Source organism: Alligator sinensis, unplaced genomic scaffold, assembly GCF_000455745.1.
Source record: "Alligator sinensis unplaced genomic scaffold, ASM45574v1 scaffold510_1, whole genome shotgun sequence".
Classification (NCBI taxonomy): Eukaryota; Metazoa; Chordata; order Crocodylia; family Alligatoridae; genus Alligator; species Alligator sinensis.
Window position 1 is genome coordinate 1,622,294 of NW_005842052.1, and position 18,655 is coordinate 1,640,948.

General features: G+C 44.2%; 1 protein-coding gene across 1 annotated transcript in view; it reads left to right on the top strand.

The window, feature by feature from the left end:
- The window catches only part of CNTNAP5 (contactin associated protein like 5), a 446,813-nt gene that overhangs the window by 242,210 nt on the left and 185,948 nt on the right, over positions 1–18,655 (top strand). The window contains exon 7 of the mRNA XM_025203314.1: positions 5,270–5,413. Coding sequence (XP_025059099.1) covers positions 5,270–5,413 — 144 coding nt within the window. The remainder of the gene's footprint in view (positions 1–5,269; positions 5,414–18,655) is intronic.

Below are 18,655 nucleotides of genomic sequence, written 5' to 3' on the forward strand. Positions count from 1 at the left end.
AAGCAAAGACCCAAGACAGGGTTTTATCAGGGAGAAACATCCTCTGATGCCTGGCTTGCACTCCATAGTTGAGAATTTCCCTTCCAAGGCAAGAAGCCAGGCTGGCAAAAAAAAGTGTAAATTAGGGATCTTCAATGGTCTGTGGAGATGGAGACAGGAAAACTTTGTCAAAACATGCAGCGTGGTCCAAAGAGGTTGGTAGGTGGTTAGAAGTTGAAGCTAAAAAATAGAAATGCAAGCTGGCTCTCAAACAAGCCAACCTAATGGTGAAATGCAATATTTTCTAACTTGCGGGGGGGGTCACCTTTGTAGAGAAGAACCATTGGAAACTAGGAGAATGTCCTTGAAATGAGGAGGGATTGTAAGGATTGGCCCCTCAGTGACTGAGAGATGAACGACCTGGATAATCAGCCCTGCGATTTTCTCACTTTCCGCAAAAATGTGACCCATTACTTCCTGTTGTGCTGTTGACATTGGAAGGGTTTTTTTTTTGTTTGTTAGTTTTGGGGTTTTTTTTGCAATTTCCTACGTGGTCTAATAAAAGGTATCACTTCTGACCCAAGAGTTCTAGATTTTTGCATTAATTGATGTTGGAAGGTATTTGTATAAAGTAACACTGATGCTTCAGTGCAGTTTGAGGAAGTGTTGTTAGCTCACACTTTCCAAAAATGTGTCTCATTGAAGATTATGGAAGCTAGTTAGCCTCAGCTGGTACAGATCAGTATACCATCACCTACTTCAATCAGGCACTCCAGTTTACACCAACCAAGGATCTGCCCGCCCCCCCCCCCCCCCCCCCCCCCCCCCACCGCCCAGCTCAACACTTGCCAGGGTTTGTTTTTTTCAATTCACGTTTGAATAACTCAAGCATTTCAAACCTAACATTAGAGACAATGAAGTCTAATGAAAGTTTATCTCAGCACACTTAAGGGATTAAAGATCTAGCTAAGGGTAATAAGACCATTAGTTTGGTAATTACAATTATTACTGATCACTAAGGAAACTGTTTTCTCAATAATGCAGCAGTATAATTGATATTGATTTTTTTTTCCCTGCTTTTTTTTTTTTTTTTTAAACCCAGCCCAGTGTCCCTAAGCAGGAGACTTAAAAGAACAGAAAATTAAGGAAAAAGAATGCCAAGTGATTTAAGCAAGAACTAACAATTCTCAGCTCGAAATCAGCTTTGCTATTGCGTGACCCCTTGTGTCAATAACAAACTTGCAAGCGATGTGGTGTTGAAAACGGTTTCCCTCTTTATTGCCATGTAATGATCAATTAATCCTACAGAGGCACAAGTTCATCAAGTCTCCTTCATTAAGGTTTCATCTTCAAAGCAGGGCTGACGGTTTTATCTCTGCAGTTTCCTTTTATTTATTTTTTGCTTTATTTACTCTGTTCTTACACACACACACACACACACACACACACACAGTCTTCTCACACCATTGCAGCAATGGGTTTAGACAAACCTTTTAGATAGAAACTGGAATTGCTAAGGGGGGAAAAAAAAAGGTTTAAATAGCTTCTAGTATTTCTGCAATGTTAAGCAGCCATCCCTCGGTGACCTCGCATCAGTTGTTCTTGTGCAGGACGCAGCACACTCTGTGCCTTCTGTATGTTGTATATTTTTTACATGGCTGTTGACATTGATAAAAGGGGGGGAAAAAAGTGTGGGGGAAGATGAAAACCTGGAAAGGGGAAAAAAAAAAAAAAAAACCCACCAAAGCCCCAAAATAGCAACAATAGGAATTTCTTTGTCAAAAAGGCCCACGTAAATGAAGCTTGATTTGGATTTTACACCTACAAATTGAGTATAAGATTTTGAAAATTAACATTTAGTCATAGATTTGAGCTATAAATTCCATCTCTGAAAGATTTTTTTTTTTAAATTGCATTCCTTAATTCTTTTTTCCTTTGATGTGTCATGTGCAACAGCTTATAGTTGTCATAGATGGCTCAGTTGAAGGTACATTCTCTTGGTATTTTAAGACTGACAGTTTAAAGCAAACCAGCAAAATGATGTCTTTTATTGTTATTAAGTGGTATCATGTATTTATATCACTGCTGTCCAATGAATGTCATTAGAATTGCTGAATGATCTTCTATCCTGTTCTCTGAGCAATGCATTATAGTCAATATTGCTCAGAAAAAGCAGGGATATTCCTTAAGCATGTACCATATGGATCATCATTTAGGAGCAGAAAGATATGAGTTCTCCCTTTTCATTGATCTGAAATTCCATGGTGCCTTGGTTTACTGCTTGGGGAAAGCAATGGCCATGGACTGGACTTAAAGTTATGATTTTTAGGCTCTAGGGTATCCCAGATGCAGCCTTGCAACCGGGGGGTGGGATACATGGAAGCCCTCAATTGTCATACAAAATAGGGCTGTGCAAAGTTTCGGTCCCTAATTTGATTCGGTGGAGATTCGGTCCAATTCGATGGCTGAATCTCTGAATCTGAATCGAATCAGAGGACCCTTCAATCCCTTCGAATTGAATCGGATCCCTCCGAATCGATTCAGAGAGATTCAGAAAGATTCAGTGATTCAGACATAGACACAGCTTTAAATGTTTTTTCTACGTACCTCTAGGTAGCAGGGGCTCGTGAATGCTGCGAGGCTGGGGCACATGGAGTATCTTGCAGGAGCGTGGGGGGCTGCCCAGTGCACTCAGCAGACCTGGAAGTGAACCAGAAGCACTTCTGGGTCTGCTGGGGAGCACGCAGGTAGCCACTCCCCTTACCCCCCGGGGTTGGTGACTGGTGCCTCCTGGGTCTGGAAAGGCACCTGGGGTCCCCCTGTTGCCTATTGCCAAGTTGGGGGGACATGGGGGGACCCCTGTGCACTCCCCGGCAGACCCCTAAGTGGACTGGAAGTAGTTCCAGTCCACTTCCAGTTTCACCGCTGAGCACGTGGATGACCCCCACCTCCTGTGGGACGCTCCATGTGCCCCAACATCACAACATTCATAAGCTGTTCCTGCTACCTCGAGGTATGCAGAAAAAGCATTTCAAGCTGTATCTGGGTCCGAATCACTGATTCTCCAAATCAGCATCGAATCTTCAGGTTCATATTTGGCCAAAGCGAATCAGGGACAGTGATCTAAATCAACGAATCCAATCAGTGTCCCTGATTCAGGCTGAATCTGAATCCAAATTGAATAGAGCCTGCTTTGCATGCCCCTAATACAAAAGCTTTTATCAAATGAACCCACAATGTTATAGTTGCGACTCCAGAATAACCTTTATGTTTCTTGTTTTGGCAAACATTCTGGGGAAGTTTTATGTAATTTTGGAGCTGAAAGATCCACATCCTCCTCCATAGTCTAAAAAAATGTAGCCAGCATTGTACTTGTTCTTAATAGGAACTGTGCCCAAATATTAAGGCAATATCATTTAACAAACCCTGTAGTCCTCCCAGTAAATTATACATTGAACAGTAAAAATTCTAGTCATTTCTTCTTTTCTTGTTTGTTTAAATATATTATGTTAAATGTTTTCTTCTGTGCTCTTTGCACAGAAGAAATTGTTATACATTATATTATATATTAGATAATATAATACTATATGTTTATACGTATATTATATTATGTTAAATGTTTTCTTCTGTGCTTTTTGCTTGTTTGTTTAAATATATTATGTTTTCTGCCTTAACACAACATAGTGCTTTATGTGTTGAGGGCAAATTTTCCTCTCAGACCTATTCTTGTGTACTCTGGAGTTTATAGTGACTTCAGTGAACAGAGGTCTAGAGAGTTGTTGGCGCTTTGAACTCGTGTGGTTCATTTCCGTCAGGAATCTCAGTGTACTGCACTATCAAAATGTTTTATGTAGCCACTATATGCATGCCACTGACCCAGAAGAGCATCTCCAAATTAATTGTGAATCTCCAGGCCCAACTTATTTCTGAACTCCCCTGCAGGCAGGGATAATATGTGCATTACAGCATCCCTACAGACTGCATCTGAGCCAGCCTGGGGATGGCTAAAACCTTGCTCTTCCTCCCCTCCATGCTTCCTTTCTGTCTTTTGAGACATTTGTTTCACAGAAGCACTAATATGGAGCAGTCCTTGCAGTTGTGTTTGCCTCCTTGCAAGGATAAATATCCTTCTGCTCACAAAGTAGCGTAATGCCTTAATGGAGTCAGTCTCACAACGTCCCAGGAATACATTATTATTTACATTCAACACATGCAGAAGAGCCCCTCCAACAACTGCCAATAGCAAAGATATAGACTTTGAGATGATGGTCTAACTGCTAGGTGTGGTACATACAGGTGGTGAGAACCATAGAGTCATAGACAACGAGGGTTGAAGGGAGCTCAGGAGGTCACATCCAGTGTAACCCCCTGCTCAAAGCAGGGCCAGCCCCAACTACACCATCCCAACCAAGGCTTTGTCTAGCCAGTTCCTAAAAAACCTCCAAGGTAGGAGACTCCCCCACCTCTCTGGGTAACCTGTTCCACTGCTTTACTACCCTGCTAGTGAGAACGTTTTTTTCCTAATATCCAGCTTTCCTGACTGCAGCTTAAATCATCTTGCCTTGGTCAACTCACAGTCTAAATAGATGAGACTAATAAAGGAAAGGGGGGAATCAGAGGTGAAGTGATATGGCCAAGGCTGCAGAGCAGAACAGTGGCAGAGCCAGGCATTGAACCTGGGTTTCAGAGAATCAGAGAAAATGAGGGTTGGAAGGGACCTCAGGAGGTCACATCTAGTCCAACTCCTTGCTTCAAGCAGGACCGGCCCCAACTACATCATCCCAGTCAGGGCTTTGTCAAGCTGGGTCTTAAACACCTCTAAGGATGGAGACCCCACCACCTCTCTGGGGATCCTGCTCCAGTGCTTCTCACTTCTGAGTGAGAAAGTTGTTCCTAATATCCAACCTCAACTTCCCTTGCTGCAACTTGAGCCCATTGCTCGTTGTCCTGCCATCTGCCCCCACTGAGACCAGTCTAGCTCCATCCTCTTTGCAGCCCCCCTGCAGGGAGTAGAAGGCTGCTGTTCAATCACCCTCAGTCTTGTTTTCTGCAAACTAAATCAACCCAGTTCGCTCAGCCTTTCCTGACAAATCCTGTCCCTCAGCCCCCAAATCACTTCCATTGCCCTGCGCAGGACCTGCCAGCACATAGTACAGCTCTGTTCACTTCCCTACATGGCCGCTTCCCTTCGCCCAATCTGACTCCAACCCCACGCTCCACGTGCTGTGCTCATTCCTTTCCCCAACGTGTTTGAGTCATAACTGAGTGTTGTCTTTGTTCTTTCCCAAAGCTCAGTTTTGGAGGGATCCCGGTTCCAGGAAAGCCAGGAACCTTTCTGAAGAAAAATTTCCATGGATGCATTGAGAACCTGTATTACAACGGCGTCAATATAATTGATCTTGCAAAAAGGCGCAAACCGCAGATCTACACCGTGGTAAGGATCTAATAGTCTGTTTTTCTTCATTTGATTAATTAGCTTCCTATCTGTGCTGTTTACAGGCACTGCCATCATGATCGGTAAATGCACCTCCAATTAACGAGTGCTGCAGGTAGTTAACTGGTTAACAAGATATTTGCTGATGCTCATGTGCTTTCAGCTGAGTCAGTAAAAGGTGCAGGTACAACTAAGCAAACTTCACTGATTTTCCACTGGATTGAATCAGTAACTTGTAGCTGAGGCACGCTTAGTTTGGGCAAAAGTTTTACCTTCTACTGAGCAAAAATTCCTGGATCTCTGAACAGACTCACAGAACATCGAATGCTGTTACTGATGCTGTTTAGGTGTAGGTTTAGATTTATATCCTGCCCTATCCAGAAGAGCTCAGCATGGATTACAATACCAGGCAAACAAACCTGATGATACAAAACAATGCAAATGCTACAGCTAACTCTGATAATCTTCCTGACCTGGAATAAAATCTATTGTCTTGGTATCCCCCCACAAGTACTTGGGGTGAATAAAGGTCTCTAAATGTGGCCCTTAGCTTGGGTTTGCATGAAAACTGAGGGGGAAATGCCACAGATTTTTCAAATAATGTTTCCCATTGGTCTCCCCTTCAATTCTCCAAATTCAGAGTATTGGAAATGTATTTGAACAACTCTGTAACTGGTTGGAAACAATGGGGAAAAGAAATGCTGTCAACCTTTCATCAAACTGGTGCTTGTTTTTTTTAACTGAAACATTTTACGTGAACTTTTTCAAACATGAAACTTCAGTGAAAATGTCATCTACATCTGGTTAGTTTTTCTCAACCAAAAAACTAAGAATATACTTGCGTGCACATACATACGTACATTATATGTATATAATATTATGCATACATACATATATGCAGGCATCTATATATATATATATATATATATATATATATATATATATACACACATATATATATATATATATATATATATATATATATATATACACACACACACACACATGTGTGTATATATGTATGTGTGTATATATGTATATGAATGTGTGTGTATATATAAAATATGGGTGTTTACACATTTTATATATAAAGTTATAGATGTATAACATTGTGTGCATGTGTATACACACACCTAGAATGTGTGTGTATGTGTGCGTGTGTGCACGCGGTTATGAGTGTTGAGTGGGTGGCATGAAGCTTTTTATAAACAGAACAGGAAACCTTGACTTCAGGAGGAAAATGCTGGTGCATTGCATTACAGTATCCAAGATTTAAAAGACCATTGCACTTGTTTTACATCCTTACAGATTAGACATGCAGCATATTTAGGTTTCCATTTTTGAATGAAATGTTGGCCGATTAGAATTCGTAGGACATTTTACTGTATGTCAGGGATACAGACATACCGTGGGTCAGATGAGCGGCATGGGGCCACTCTGTCGGCTGGATTAGGCCAACAGGCCAGCCCTGCAAGCCAGATCCAGTGCACGTCCCATTCAGGCCCTGCGTGCCACTCGCAGCACGTGAGCGTGCTGCATGCAGCATGTGGATGAGCTCTAGGCCAGCCCTGCACATGGCTTGCAACATGCTCCAGACCAGCTCCGCACACTGTATGCAGCACACAGTTGTGTTGCACGTGGCACGTGGGGCTGATCTGAGACCCGCAGGCAGCACCAGGGGCCAAATCATAGGTCTCTGCATGCCGGATCTGATCCATGGGCTGTGTCTTTGCCACCCCAACTGTATGTCATTGTAAAAATAGGGCCAGTCATTGAAATAAAACTGCTCTTGCTCCCTATAGCAGTTTGTGGAGTTTGGTGGCAAAGGATATATTCACCCCATAGTCAGTCCAAATGGAAAAATTCTGCCTTGCTAACTGTGTGCTGACTCAGAGCTCTGGGGTCACAGCTTTAGGAAGTGCTTTAGACTGACTTTGTTCCAATGAAATGTCATTTAGGATTTCACCTAATGCCTCAAATCAAAATAACCTATTCAAGGCTCATGTTCATGGTGGTTTCATACATGCCCATAGCATATTTTTCTCCAGCCCCTCTTGAATACTGTATGTCAGTAATACAGTCCCAGCCATCAAAAGAGACATTTGTTTGTTCTGGCATTAGGAGGTGATCAGAAGTTGCAAAGTTTAGGTCCCTTGAAAGAAGAGGATGTCTCCCCCACTCCTTATTCTTCCACCTACCTGCACCCATTTTCAAAAGCTGGTTCCTAAAGTGCCTCTTGCAAGACTTGTGCTCTTGTGCCATGCATATGTCTGGCAGTTGCACACATCAAGTATATACCAGTAGTCGGGGTCCATCGTGTGCTGTATTTCAGCTTGCACTGTGCAGAGAGCCTTGGATAGCCGTCTTTTTGTCCACGTTTGCATGTGTGCGCAGGTCTAACAGTCCCTTGCAGAAGCGTTTCCCCCTTCACCTCTTCTGCTGCAGGCTCCCAAGGGTTTCCTCCCCATCTCAATACCTTAGATGACTCCAGGAGTCATCATTTCTCTTGGAGATGCAGTTAAACTAGCCACTGTACTGTGAAAGGTCCTGTGGGACAAAAAGGCGGGTTCTCCAAGCCCATTGATGTTTTCAAGTGATGCTCTCATGCTACCAGGGAGTCGAAAGCTTGCTCCAACTGCTGTCTACCTCCCCAGGCCCACCTGGGTTCTGCTTTGTGCGACTGCTCTTTATGAGATAGTGCTGAAAGGGAAAACTGGATGAAAGGATGTACAAAAGCACACAATGAAGTACATCAAGAAGTTTGACTTTCCACTTCATACAGTCCATTGCCTACTTAATACCTTTTAAAGTTCACACCTGCAGAGGCAATGCTGATAGCACGGTATAAAAAACCCTTCTCTTGGTTCTCCAGGTTACTTCCCCTGCAGCGAGTCAGTCTGCATAGCCACACACGCTGGCCAACAAACAGAAAAGAAATGGCTTTTCCAAGCGACAATAACTCTGTGGCCTCATGCAGGCAGTTTTCATTTGAGTTGAAGTTGAGTCCTGAAGTCATTCGAATGACAAATGTCTGTCTCTTAACCAAAAATCTTAGCCCAGATCCACGTTTCATGCTGGGAAAGCCATAATTCACAAGGAAAACAGCTTGTAGCTCCAGAGCAGAGGCGTCATTGGAGAGAAATCTCCATGTTATCTTCTACCAAATGACATGAAGTCTGGAGAGCAATGTGACATCCAGAAACCTGCACCTACGGGTCTCTCCACAGCCTTTGCAATAGGCAGAGTGATGATATTTCAGTTTCAAAAGCACGGGCCTCTGCTGCGGAGGATAGGATAAAGCCTGCTCCGAGTAATGACCTTAGATGTACTACATTTACAGCAAAGAAGAGACCCTGCAGGTGGGCAGTATTAATGTTTCATCTGCATAGTCTCCTTGCCAGGTGCATTTTAGTATCATTTGACATCTTTGTTTTTCTAACTCTTTTTTTCAGTGCTTAGACATGTAGGAAACCCCCATACGATGATGAGACCTGTCTGTTTTATACTGTGTTTTGTCTTCAAATGTCATTCCTTCTTCCGTCTAACAGATAGCCGTACTGCCAGCTCTCATCCAATATTTTCATCCAACTTTTTCTCTGAGTTTTCCCCCCCCCCTTTCCATGTTGATATGTATCATGCTTCTTGAGCGTGCCAAACACTGTGTAAGACTCTAGCATTTCCCCTCGTCAACGTGTTCACCAGTTTTGTAGCACAGGGTTGCAAAATATTCTAAAAAAATTCATAGCAAGCCTCACCATTGTTCTGCTTGGTGTCTTATTTTCCCCGAAAGTCCCTGGGGGATCTTTTTGAACACTTATACCAAATCTTTCAGTCTCTTAAAATCCATGATGAGACTCTCTGAAGCAGATTTTTCTGCTATGTTCTCATTTCCTTGATCTTGCTCAGGTAACACAAAAGATGCCAAGATGGATCGGTGTGCGTGGGGAGTTTACTGCAAGCAAGGAGCTCATTTCCTCACATGAGTGACTGGGCCCATTGAAAGAGGCTCATGGATAGGGCATAATGCTGTTTTCAGGCCATTCCTACTATGTGAAGAGTTTGCTTAGTGAACAGCTGGCACAGGGGAAGGTACTCAAGGGTCAGGAAGCTTTAACGCACTCCTGACAGTCCCTGTCTGCTTCATCCAGGAGAAGCCAAAAGAGGATTTGACCTCCTGGCTCCAACTCTGATATTTTTGGCCTAAGGCTCAATGTTTAATGAGAAGGTTTTGACCTCTCTGAGCTATGCCCAACACCTCCAGTCATTACATGCCTCTGGGATTTGAAGTATCCACAGCTGTGATCATTACATAGAAAAGAAGCCGGTGATTAGGGATAAAAGAAGAGATCCCAGAGAGGCCGACACTTAAAGTTTCTTTCACCCTACCATTGCTTTTATTCACTTAAAATAGGGAGTATTCCTCTCCCCTCCCCTGACTCTCATAAATATTTGAATTGTATTATTAAATAGCTGAGAGAGGCCCGTGTCTATATGAGATCTGAGAGGAAAGCGTCAGGCCTTTCGGCTTCCTATTCTCCGGCAGGTGTTATCAACCCTCGAGTGTGCTGGAAATGCCGTGAAGAATCGGGGAGTGACAGTGCAGCACAATGAGGGACGTGATGACATGTAAATGCATCGCTGTACTGCCTTGGGGAAATAACCAATTGCCAGCATCAAAAGAGTGAAGAAAGATACGGAGTGACAGGAGAATGTAAACTAATAACCCATTCCCTTTATGGGGAGTGCAAACATGCTATTTTATTTAGCTGATTTGAGGTGCCTTCATCTTGGGAAGAATCTGCTTGTCTACACACATGTCATTTAACCAAAGTCTTATCGGAAGCATGGATTGCTACTTCTGAAAGTCAGACTGGTTATTTACAGGGGTAGAGTTTACAAGCCAGGGAGTTAGAAGATACAATATATTTACATATAAACTGAGGAAAACATTGCCTAGGACCATTGAGGGAAAGTCAACGTTGAGTCCCATCATCGTAGCCTGAGCAGCGATCTGTTCGGAGTCCAAAGTGCATCGTGCAGAAACATATGGAGCCATTGGGACGTATTCTGGAGCTGTATCCTGGCTTACCTCAAGGCCTGCTGTTATGTATAATTAAGCCACGGCTTCTCCATCGTGGTTTTCCATTTGTATTTCTTTCTCTGCATCATCTTTCCAACTCTTTTCACAACCACTTATAGACTAAATGTGAACAAATAAATGCCTGAGTCAAATGGTGAGTCCCAGAGCATTTAGATGAATAGAAATAAGGCAAAATGAGTCCAGTGACCCTTATGGGTAGCACTCAGAATTTACCTGCAAATTTTGGCTGGGTACCATAAGACTTTTATTCTTTTGCTGTGCTGTCTCCAGTCTCTGGGCCTCATACATAACCATACACCTGTTCCATACAGCCACCACTTTGAAGTATAAAGGGGCCTTAGACTTGGTATAAAGTACCCTTACCTCTATTTTAAAGGCTGCTCTTACATAGCCAGAGTCAAGTATTGCATCCTTTGTGTAGTCTTTAATGAGACACACTGTACTGACTGACTATTGAAAGACCTGATGCAAAGTGCATTGCCATGAATGAAAACTTGGCCTTAAATACTCAAGGTAATGGAAAAAAAAAGAACACCCTCCTGTTTTATGATATGACCATACCCTTTCTATTTTAAGGTTTCATCCAAATGGCCTGTCTGGTTCTCCATGTATCTGCTGCCAGAGCTAAGAGATGAAGTTTATTCTATTCATATTTGAGGGTTAGGTTTCTCATGTCTTCTGTTTGGCTGTACAGGCATCATATTTCTACTGTGAGAATCCCTGCTCGGCCAGTAGAAAACTACTAGCAGGCAAGCATTTATTTAGTTTCTCCCAAGGAAATCATGTCCCTTCTGGGAGAGGATCTTACCTTCTTCTCCTCTTGAGGCATGTACAAGAATTATATGGAGGATGTAGTTACATCTTACAGTGAGCACGTGCTACTTTTAATTGGTGTTCAAGATAGCAGGTGCTTTCTTTGAGTCGCATATTAAGGGTTAATACCCCCTGTCATGTGCACTGTTTCGACCTGCCCTTAAAGTGTTGATGAGCTGGGGTATGTCTAGTCTAGCCTGCTTGCCTGCTCTCTGGGGTTGGGTAGGTGGCCCATATTGCAGGCAGCCTGGGGCTGGTAGGGTCCCATCAGGCCTTCCAGCCCCTGCCTTGCCTACTAGGCACGTGTTGCCTGGATTGCCTCCACCAGCTTGGATTGCTGCCCCCGTTCCCCCTCCCCCCAAATGGTCACCCTGCTTCCTGGGGCTCCCCACCTGTCCTTTGGGAAGCTCCACTGCCCCCCTCATTCCCCCACCCTCAGGGCTCCCCTGGATGCTTTTGGGGGGGTGTCTTTTTCTACCCCCTGCCCCCCCAGGACTCATGACTTGTCCGTACCTCTTACATTCTCCAGCTCACTTGCAGCTCCCAGCACTTCCCAAGGAAGCAAGCAGGGAAGGGGAATCTTCCTGCCACCGCTGCTGTTCTCTGGGCTGGGCTCAGCTAGGAGAGCAGCAGTGGCTAGACAGGTGGGTTCCCCTTCCCTGCTGGCTCCCTTAGGACAGTGCCAGGAGCTGCAGGTGAGCCAGGGGACATGGAGGAAGGGGAAGCCATGAGGGTGGAGGGGTGGGGGAGAGGATTGGGAGCAGGGGGCATGGGCAGGAGGGCTCGCACTGGAGATAAGGAGGATGGGGGATACCCCGAGGGGCAGAGGGAGGTGGAGGAGTCCCTCCCAAGGGGTAGGGGGAGGAGGGTATTTTCACATTTAGGTGCTCCTGGCCCCTGCTGTCACTGGGGTAAGATAACATGGCTGAAAGCAGTGTCTCCTAGGTTGCTAATGGACCACTCCCATCTGGTTTGGGACCTGTGGAGTTGTCACATAATACAAGCTGCCCAAAACCAATTAGAGGTAATCCTCGATGAAAGAGGATTATCTCTAAGCCACTCAGAGGGCCCTTAGCATGTGCTTTCATTCCCTAATGTGTGGACACTCCTCGTTTAAGGGCCCTTAACTCATATTTAAGTTACTGTGTAACAACACCCTTAGATCGGCTTAACTGAGGGTAGGTTGATCTAAATGGCTGGTCATGCAAGCGTTCAGAGGGCTTACATTTCTCTGAAAATGGTGCACCTGATCTGAAGTGAGTTCACTTCAGAGGTGAATGTCTGTACATGTTCACAGCACTGCCGTGGGGCCAGGAAAGTGCAGCCACTTGCCACAGCCCCAGGGCTGTGCTGACTTTACCCCACCCCAATACTGACTGGGCTGACTTCCACCTCACCGACCTCCCCTGGACTCTCCAGCTTCCCCTGCGGAGTCGCTAGCCCTTTCCCCCAAGATAAAGTATCTGCCCAAAATTAAACCAGGTCCTGTGAGTGTTTTTCTTACCCCTAAAGTGCTGCATGGAGGGGGATACCCTGTTCCCTCCCCCAGCACAGCCCTTTCAAAGCTGGCATCTGCAGCCCACCTGCTTTCCTCCAATATGTAGAAGAAGCTGCTGCCCACCTTCAATTCCCAAACCAAGGGTCTGGGAAGTGGACAGGGGGCTTTGCCTTGCTACTCCAGTTCTCTGGGAGCGTGAGGAGTGGAGCTGGGGCAGGTTGATCCCCAGTCTGGGGAAGCGGCGGACAGCAGTGGGGAAGGGGCAGCTGAGTGCTTGTCCTGCTCCCTCTCCCAGGAAGATTATTAGTGGTGGAAATTTCTCAGAGATACCCATGTCCGGAAACAAGAGCCCATTCAAGGCCTTAGATAAATATGCGGATGATTGGACTTTAAAGGCAAAAAATGCAATAAACAAAACTAATATATATATAAAAAAAAAAAAAATGTTGATCTGAATTGCTTTGCACGCACTGTCTGTTTCCAGGTAGACAGAGCTGTGTCTCAATAGAATTAAAAAAAAAAAAAAAATCTCTTGGCCATTATTCCAGAGAATAAAATGATTAAGCCTCAGACCAATTTCCTTGAATTGGAAGGAAACAGAGTGGCTTTCTGCTAATTCTCCAGTTCCAGTGAACTCATCCATCTGGTTCACTCCTGGCAAGGTGAATTTGAAGAGTGGATTCACCCTCCTCTTTCTGTTCATAACAGGGGGAGCGATGAAGCAGCCTGTATTTTGTTTGTATTTTTCCTTGCTGTTTCTTTTTCCCCTTTGCTTACCGTGCCTCCCTTTCCTTGAAGAAATGATTTATGATTTTTCAAATTAGCTTTATAGCTGCTCCCATCTTTCACAGCAGAGTCTCAGCCATTGTACCGCATAATGGAGTGATAATGTTCAGTAACTGCAAATGTAAAGGCTGTAAAATCTTTCGTTACGATATCGGCCAGTGACCTAAAGCTCAGGAGGCTGAGGTAAAGAAAACTCAGAAATGTTTAGTGAAGCATATAATCCCCTGAGTCTCTCGCAGGGATAATGCTGCAGTCTATTGAACACTTTATTTGTATTAAATGAGAGTTTTCCTTGGAGGAGCAGAGTCTTAAAATAAATAAATAAAGCCATTCACTTGTACCCCTTTAGAAGCAGGATGCTGGAAACAGAGTGGACATTTTTTTTTTAAGAAGGAAAATGCTGATTGGTTGAAACGTAACTCAGCTAATACCTTATAACCCAGGCTCCTCGCTCCCCATATGAATGCCCTGACCCCAAAGCCATTGGCTATTTTCTCTTATTTTTCATGAAAATCTCTGAGTGGTGTTGGTTTTGTCTCTTTATGCAACAGAAAAATGACTTCTGTTCAGAAAAATCTCACTTTTGTGGGCTGGAAACCATGTTTCACATCAACTCACATCAACACATCAACGTGTTAGGTAGTCTAAACTCCGTTTAGGAACAAAGGGCTTTTGGGATCACTGAGTCCAGTCCCCTGCCATCACGGGCAACTATGCATCCATGAAGGGTGTCCTAGAACCAAGCTGATAGCGAGAAACCTTCTTCAGATTTTCAAGCTAAATTTATTTGGAGGTAGCTTATATCCATTTGGTCTTGTGTCAATATTGTCATACATTTCACTTAGCCTGCCTTCCGAAATCTCCCCATCTAACTCTCTGCAGACAGACCACATCCCTTCTTTATCGGATACACTCTACAGAGTGATTCATGAGCAGAACTGGAATTCTTTGCAATGCTGTCCCTGCAGGGGAGTTGATAGCTCCAAAATATTTGTCTGTTCGAACTATTCAAGCTGTGGTCTTGGATGTTGGTGGTTTAAATGATAAACAATGGTTCTCAGTTTTTTTTAGGGTTGTGTCCCCCTATTTAATTTTGCATTCTTGCTGTGTGCATCTATAATTCTGTTTTCTGAAGAATAAAAAATAACATTTTACATCACCTCAACAGCACTATACCTTTCCTAATAGCATGGGGGTCCCTAGCACATGTTACATTTATGGTACACTTAATGGCTAAGTACAGACAGTCAAAAAGCCCAAGGCTAAATTGATTCAATCTTTGCATGTTAGTCTGTGCTGCGTAGATTGAACTGATTGGCAAGTGAAGAGACATTCACTTTTGATTCTGGAAATGCAGCCACATGCCTGCAGTGGCCCAGGCCAGAAGCTGGGGGCGCTAAAGCATGCCTCCTTGCTGGGCTGAATTAGACAGTTTGTGGAAAGGCTAGCTTGCCCATCCTGCAAAGCATCCTGGAACGCTGGTAGACTGTGAGTTAAGGATTTTTGTCTGTACTGAACAGCTTTCCTAGGGATGTCACGTTCCCATGATTTGTATCCTATTGACAGATCAGAGCAGAGGGGATTTAACTGGATCCGGTCCTCTATCCCCATGGCTTATCCTAATATTGCTGTAGCAGTTTCCTTTGTCTTCAAAAGCACTTAAGATCATATAAATGCCAAGAAAAAGCTGAATGGTCCATTAAAATATGTTCTTACAGGGTTTATTTAATACCTACAAAAGTAATTGGAAAGAATCCAGTGGGGCTTTGGATAAGATGTATAGCCGTTGGGAATCATCTTGTAGAGTGTATGCTATTACACTATCACTTCTTTATCACCATCTATTTAGCCACTATATTCTCAAGTCCCTTCTCTCAGGAAAAAATGTCCCAACTCTTTCCTGAGTTGCTTCCAAATGCTGTTATCCACTACAATTTCCACTATTCATTCAGTACCTTTCTCAGATTAAGGCAACTTTGACCATTTTTTACTTCTGAAAATAGAAGGTAATAGGACACTTCTCTAAAGGGTGAGGAAGAGGAGAGCCTCTTGGAAATTTTTAAATCTCTTTTTTTTCCCCCCACTATAGCTTTAGAGACTTTCTCCAATCACAAATCAGTCTGGAGGTCTTGGAGTCTATGGCATTCTCAAATGCCCCCTGATGTTTAGCTGGAGTTTCTAGCTGTTGTACACAGCTGATCTCCTTCTCCCTCTAGAGACTATAATCATTTTATCACATTTCCCAGCCAGTGGGCATTTACGTTTTAGTTAAACTGGGTCCAAATGTAAAATCAGCTGTTAGCCAAAGGTTTTGTAGGGTGTCTGAGTTCCTGAACTTAAAGCAAAATGCTTCTGATCCAACGCAGCTGTATTGGGAGCTGCTTACTCTTCTGACTAGACCTGGTGAAATACTTCGCTGCATGCAATCAGTACAAATTTGACCCCTGTATTATGTCTGTGCATTTCTTTTCCTTTTAGCAAGCATAAGTGTTAACTAATTGTCTGTACTGCCATTATATCATTTCAAATGCTAATCTAGGAGGCTAAGGAGGGTTGCTTTGGGTTAATACATGGAAAGAGACTTCAGACAAAATAAGCTGCTATACTTTTTTAAGGCAATAACTATTTTCTTTTGCTGTTTTTTTCAGTTGATCCTTTGCCTTAGCCTGCTGCTGCAGGGTGCTCTTCAGGGTGCTCTTCTCTTTCTTATCAGAGACAAAATTACACTTGAACCCACTTAAACTATCCATAACGTGCTTTTCAAAATAAAATGAATTAAGTTAGATTACAAATTGCCTAAGAATCATCCTTTACATTATTTTAGTGAAATGATGTTTGGTGATCATGCAACAGGTACAGGCTGGGGACTGACTGGCTAAACAGCAGCTCTGCAGAAAAAGGACCTGGGGGTAACAGAAGACAGTAAGCTGGATATGAGCCAGCAGCGTGCCCTTGTTGCCAAGAAGGCTAACAGCATCCTGGCTGCATCGGTAGGAGCATTGCAAGTAGATTGACGGAAGTGATTTTTTCCCTCTATTCAGCACTGATGTGGCCACATCTGGAGTCCTGTGTCCAGCTGTGGCCCCCCACCATAGAAAGGATGTTGACACATTGGAGAGAGTCTAGTGGAGGGCAACAAAAATGGTTGTGGGGCTGGGGGACAGGACTGGTGAGGAGAGGCTGAGGGAAATGGGCTGATTTAGTCTGCAGAAGAGAAGACCGAGGGGGATTGAATAGCAGCCTTCAGCTCCCTGCAGGGGGATTGCAAAGAGGATGGAGCTGGACTGGTCTCAGTGGGGGCAAACAACAGGACAAGGAGCAATGGGCTCAAGCTGCAGGAAAGGAAGTTTAAGTTGGATATTAGGAAAAACTTACTCACTTCGAGGGTAGTAAACCACTGGAACAGGCTGCCCAGAGAGATTGTGGGATCTCCATCTTTGGAGGTTTTTAAGACCCAGATAGACAAAGCTTTCTCCGGGCTGATCCTGCTTGGAGCAGGGGGTTGGACTAGATGTGGCCTTCTGAGGTCCCTTCAACCCTCATTGTCTCTGTTTCTATGATCCTGTGATCTATGGGGGCAAACATTTCACTGATGAATGTAGGTGAAAAAACATTGGTGGTAACGAGCCTGCAGTGCTTCATGTTCAAGGTCATTTTGGTGCATCCTGAGCGCTTGCTGTGCATTGAGAAGCCCTTGCCCTATTTCAGCAACCTGGCATGTTCTAACTCAGTGGTTCTCAACCTTTTTTTGTACCAGGAGCTATTTGTAAACATCGATGTCCAGTCCCAAGCTAATCAATAGTTTAAGTAGACAGCCTCCTGCTAGATTGGTTTCTCACATTTTTCACCTTTACAGGAGAAAATCTGTGATTTTCCAGATTTTTCTGCACCATGCTGCAGACTCCCCCAGCACTGCAGGCTCCTGTGCCACCCCACCCAGGCATCTGGGGCAGAGGCAGGATGTGACAGCGAGAGAAGGGAAGGGGAGACCGGAGACCCTGGCTGCAACTGCAGCTGGCAGGATGAGAGGAGAGTGGACAGGAGGTGCCGCAAGGCCCAGTCCTAAGTGCATGACATGAGCTCAATGTACTGTCCAGCTACTTACTCATTCGGGACAAAATCTTATCTAAACCTTGTACCCAGTAGGAAATTAAATCCCTCTCTCTGCATGTTCCAGCATGTAAAACTGAGCATTCTTGTATTACCTCTAATGAAGGGGAAATATAGCGTTCTCATTACAAATAGGAATTTAATCTTGGGTAAGATGTGAAAAGCACTGAACCCCCGCCCCCAGAAGTTTAAGCCGATGCATTTTTGGGTGGGGGAAGAAGTGTTGTTAAAGTCTGGCTGGCTTCCTTTTTGCACAACTGGTTGAAACGGTTCAAATGTCAGAAATGTCAACAACGGATTTTATTCCCAGTTTTGAGTTGAAAAAAGATAAGAAGGAAAACCGCGTTCCCCTTGCCATCGTTAAATCCACTTTATGTATTTGTTCTTGCAATTTTCACTTTTCTCTTTTTATTCCTCGTGGTTTTGGCTGCAACAGGAACTGGAAATAGCAGAAGAAAAAGCCATCTTTGTAGTGTCTGCTACTCAGATAAATGTAGGACATAGCAGTTACATTACAAGGTTAGAGGCAAGTTTCCATCCCAGCTTCCAAGTGACCGAGGTTCAGATGAAGTTTCAAATAAGAATATCTAGGTCCTTTTTCCAAGATGACATCCTTTGGTGGTTGACCTTTGGTGGTCAACCAAAGACTGCAGCACTGGTGTCGTCAGGAAGGCTTTGGCTTTCATGACCACAGCCCGCTCTTTGGCGAGAGAGGCAGCGAGCTGCTGGGAAGAGATGGCCTCCACCTCTCTCCCCTAGGGAGGAGGCTCTTCTCAGCCAGACTGGCTGACCTGCTCCACCGGGCTTTAAACTAAGCCTGTTGGGGGACAGGGGGACTACCGCCACTGCTGGCCCGCTGAGCAATCCTTGCAAAGCCAGCAGATCACGGCGCTTCAGGGAGCCCACCCCTGCCCCAGCCCTGGTAAAATCTGTG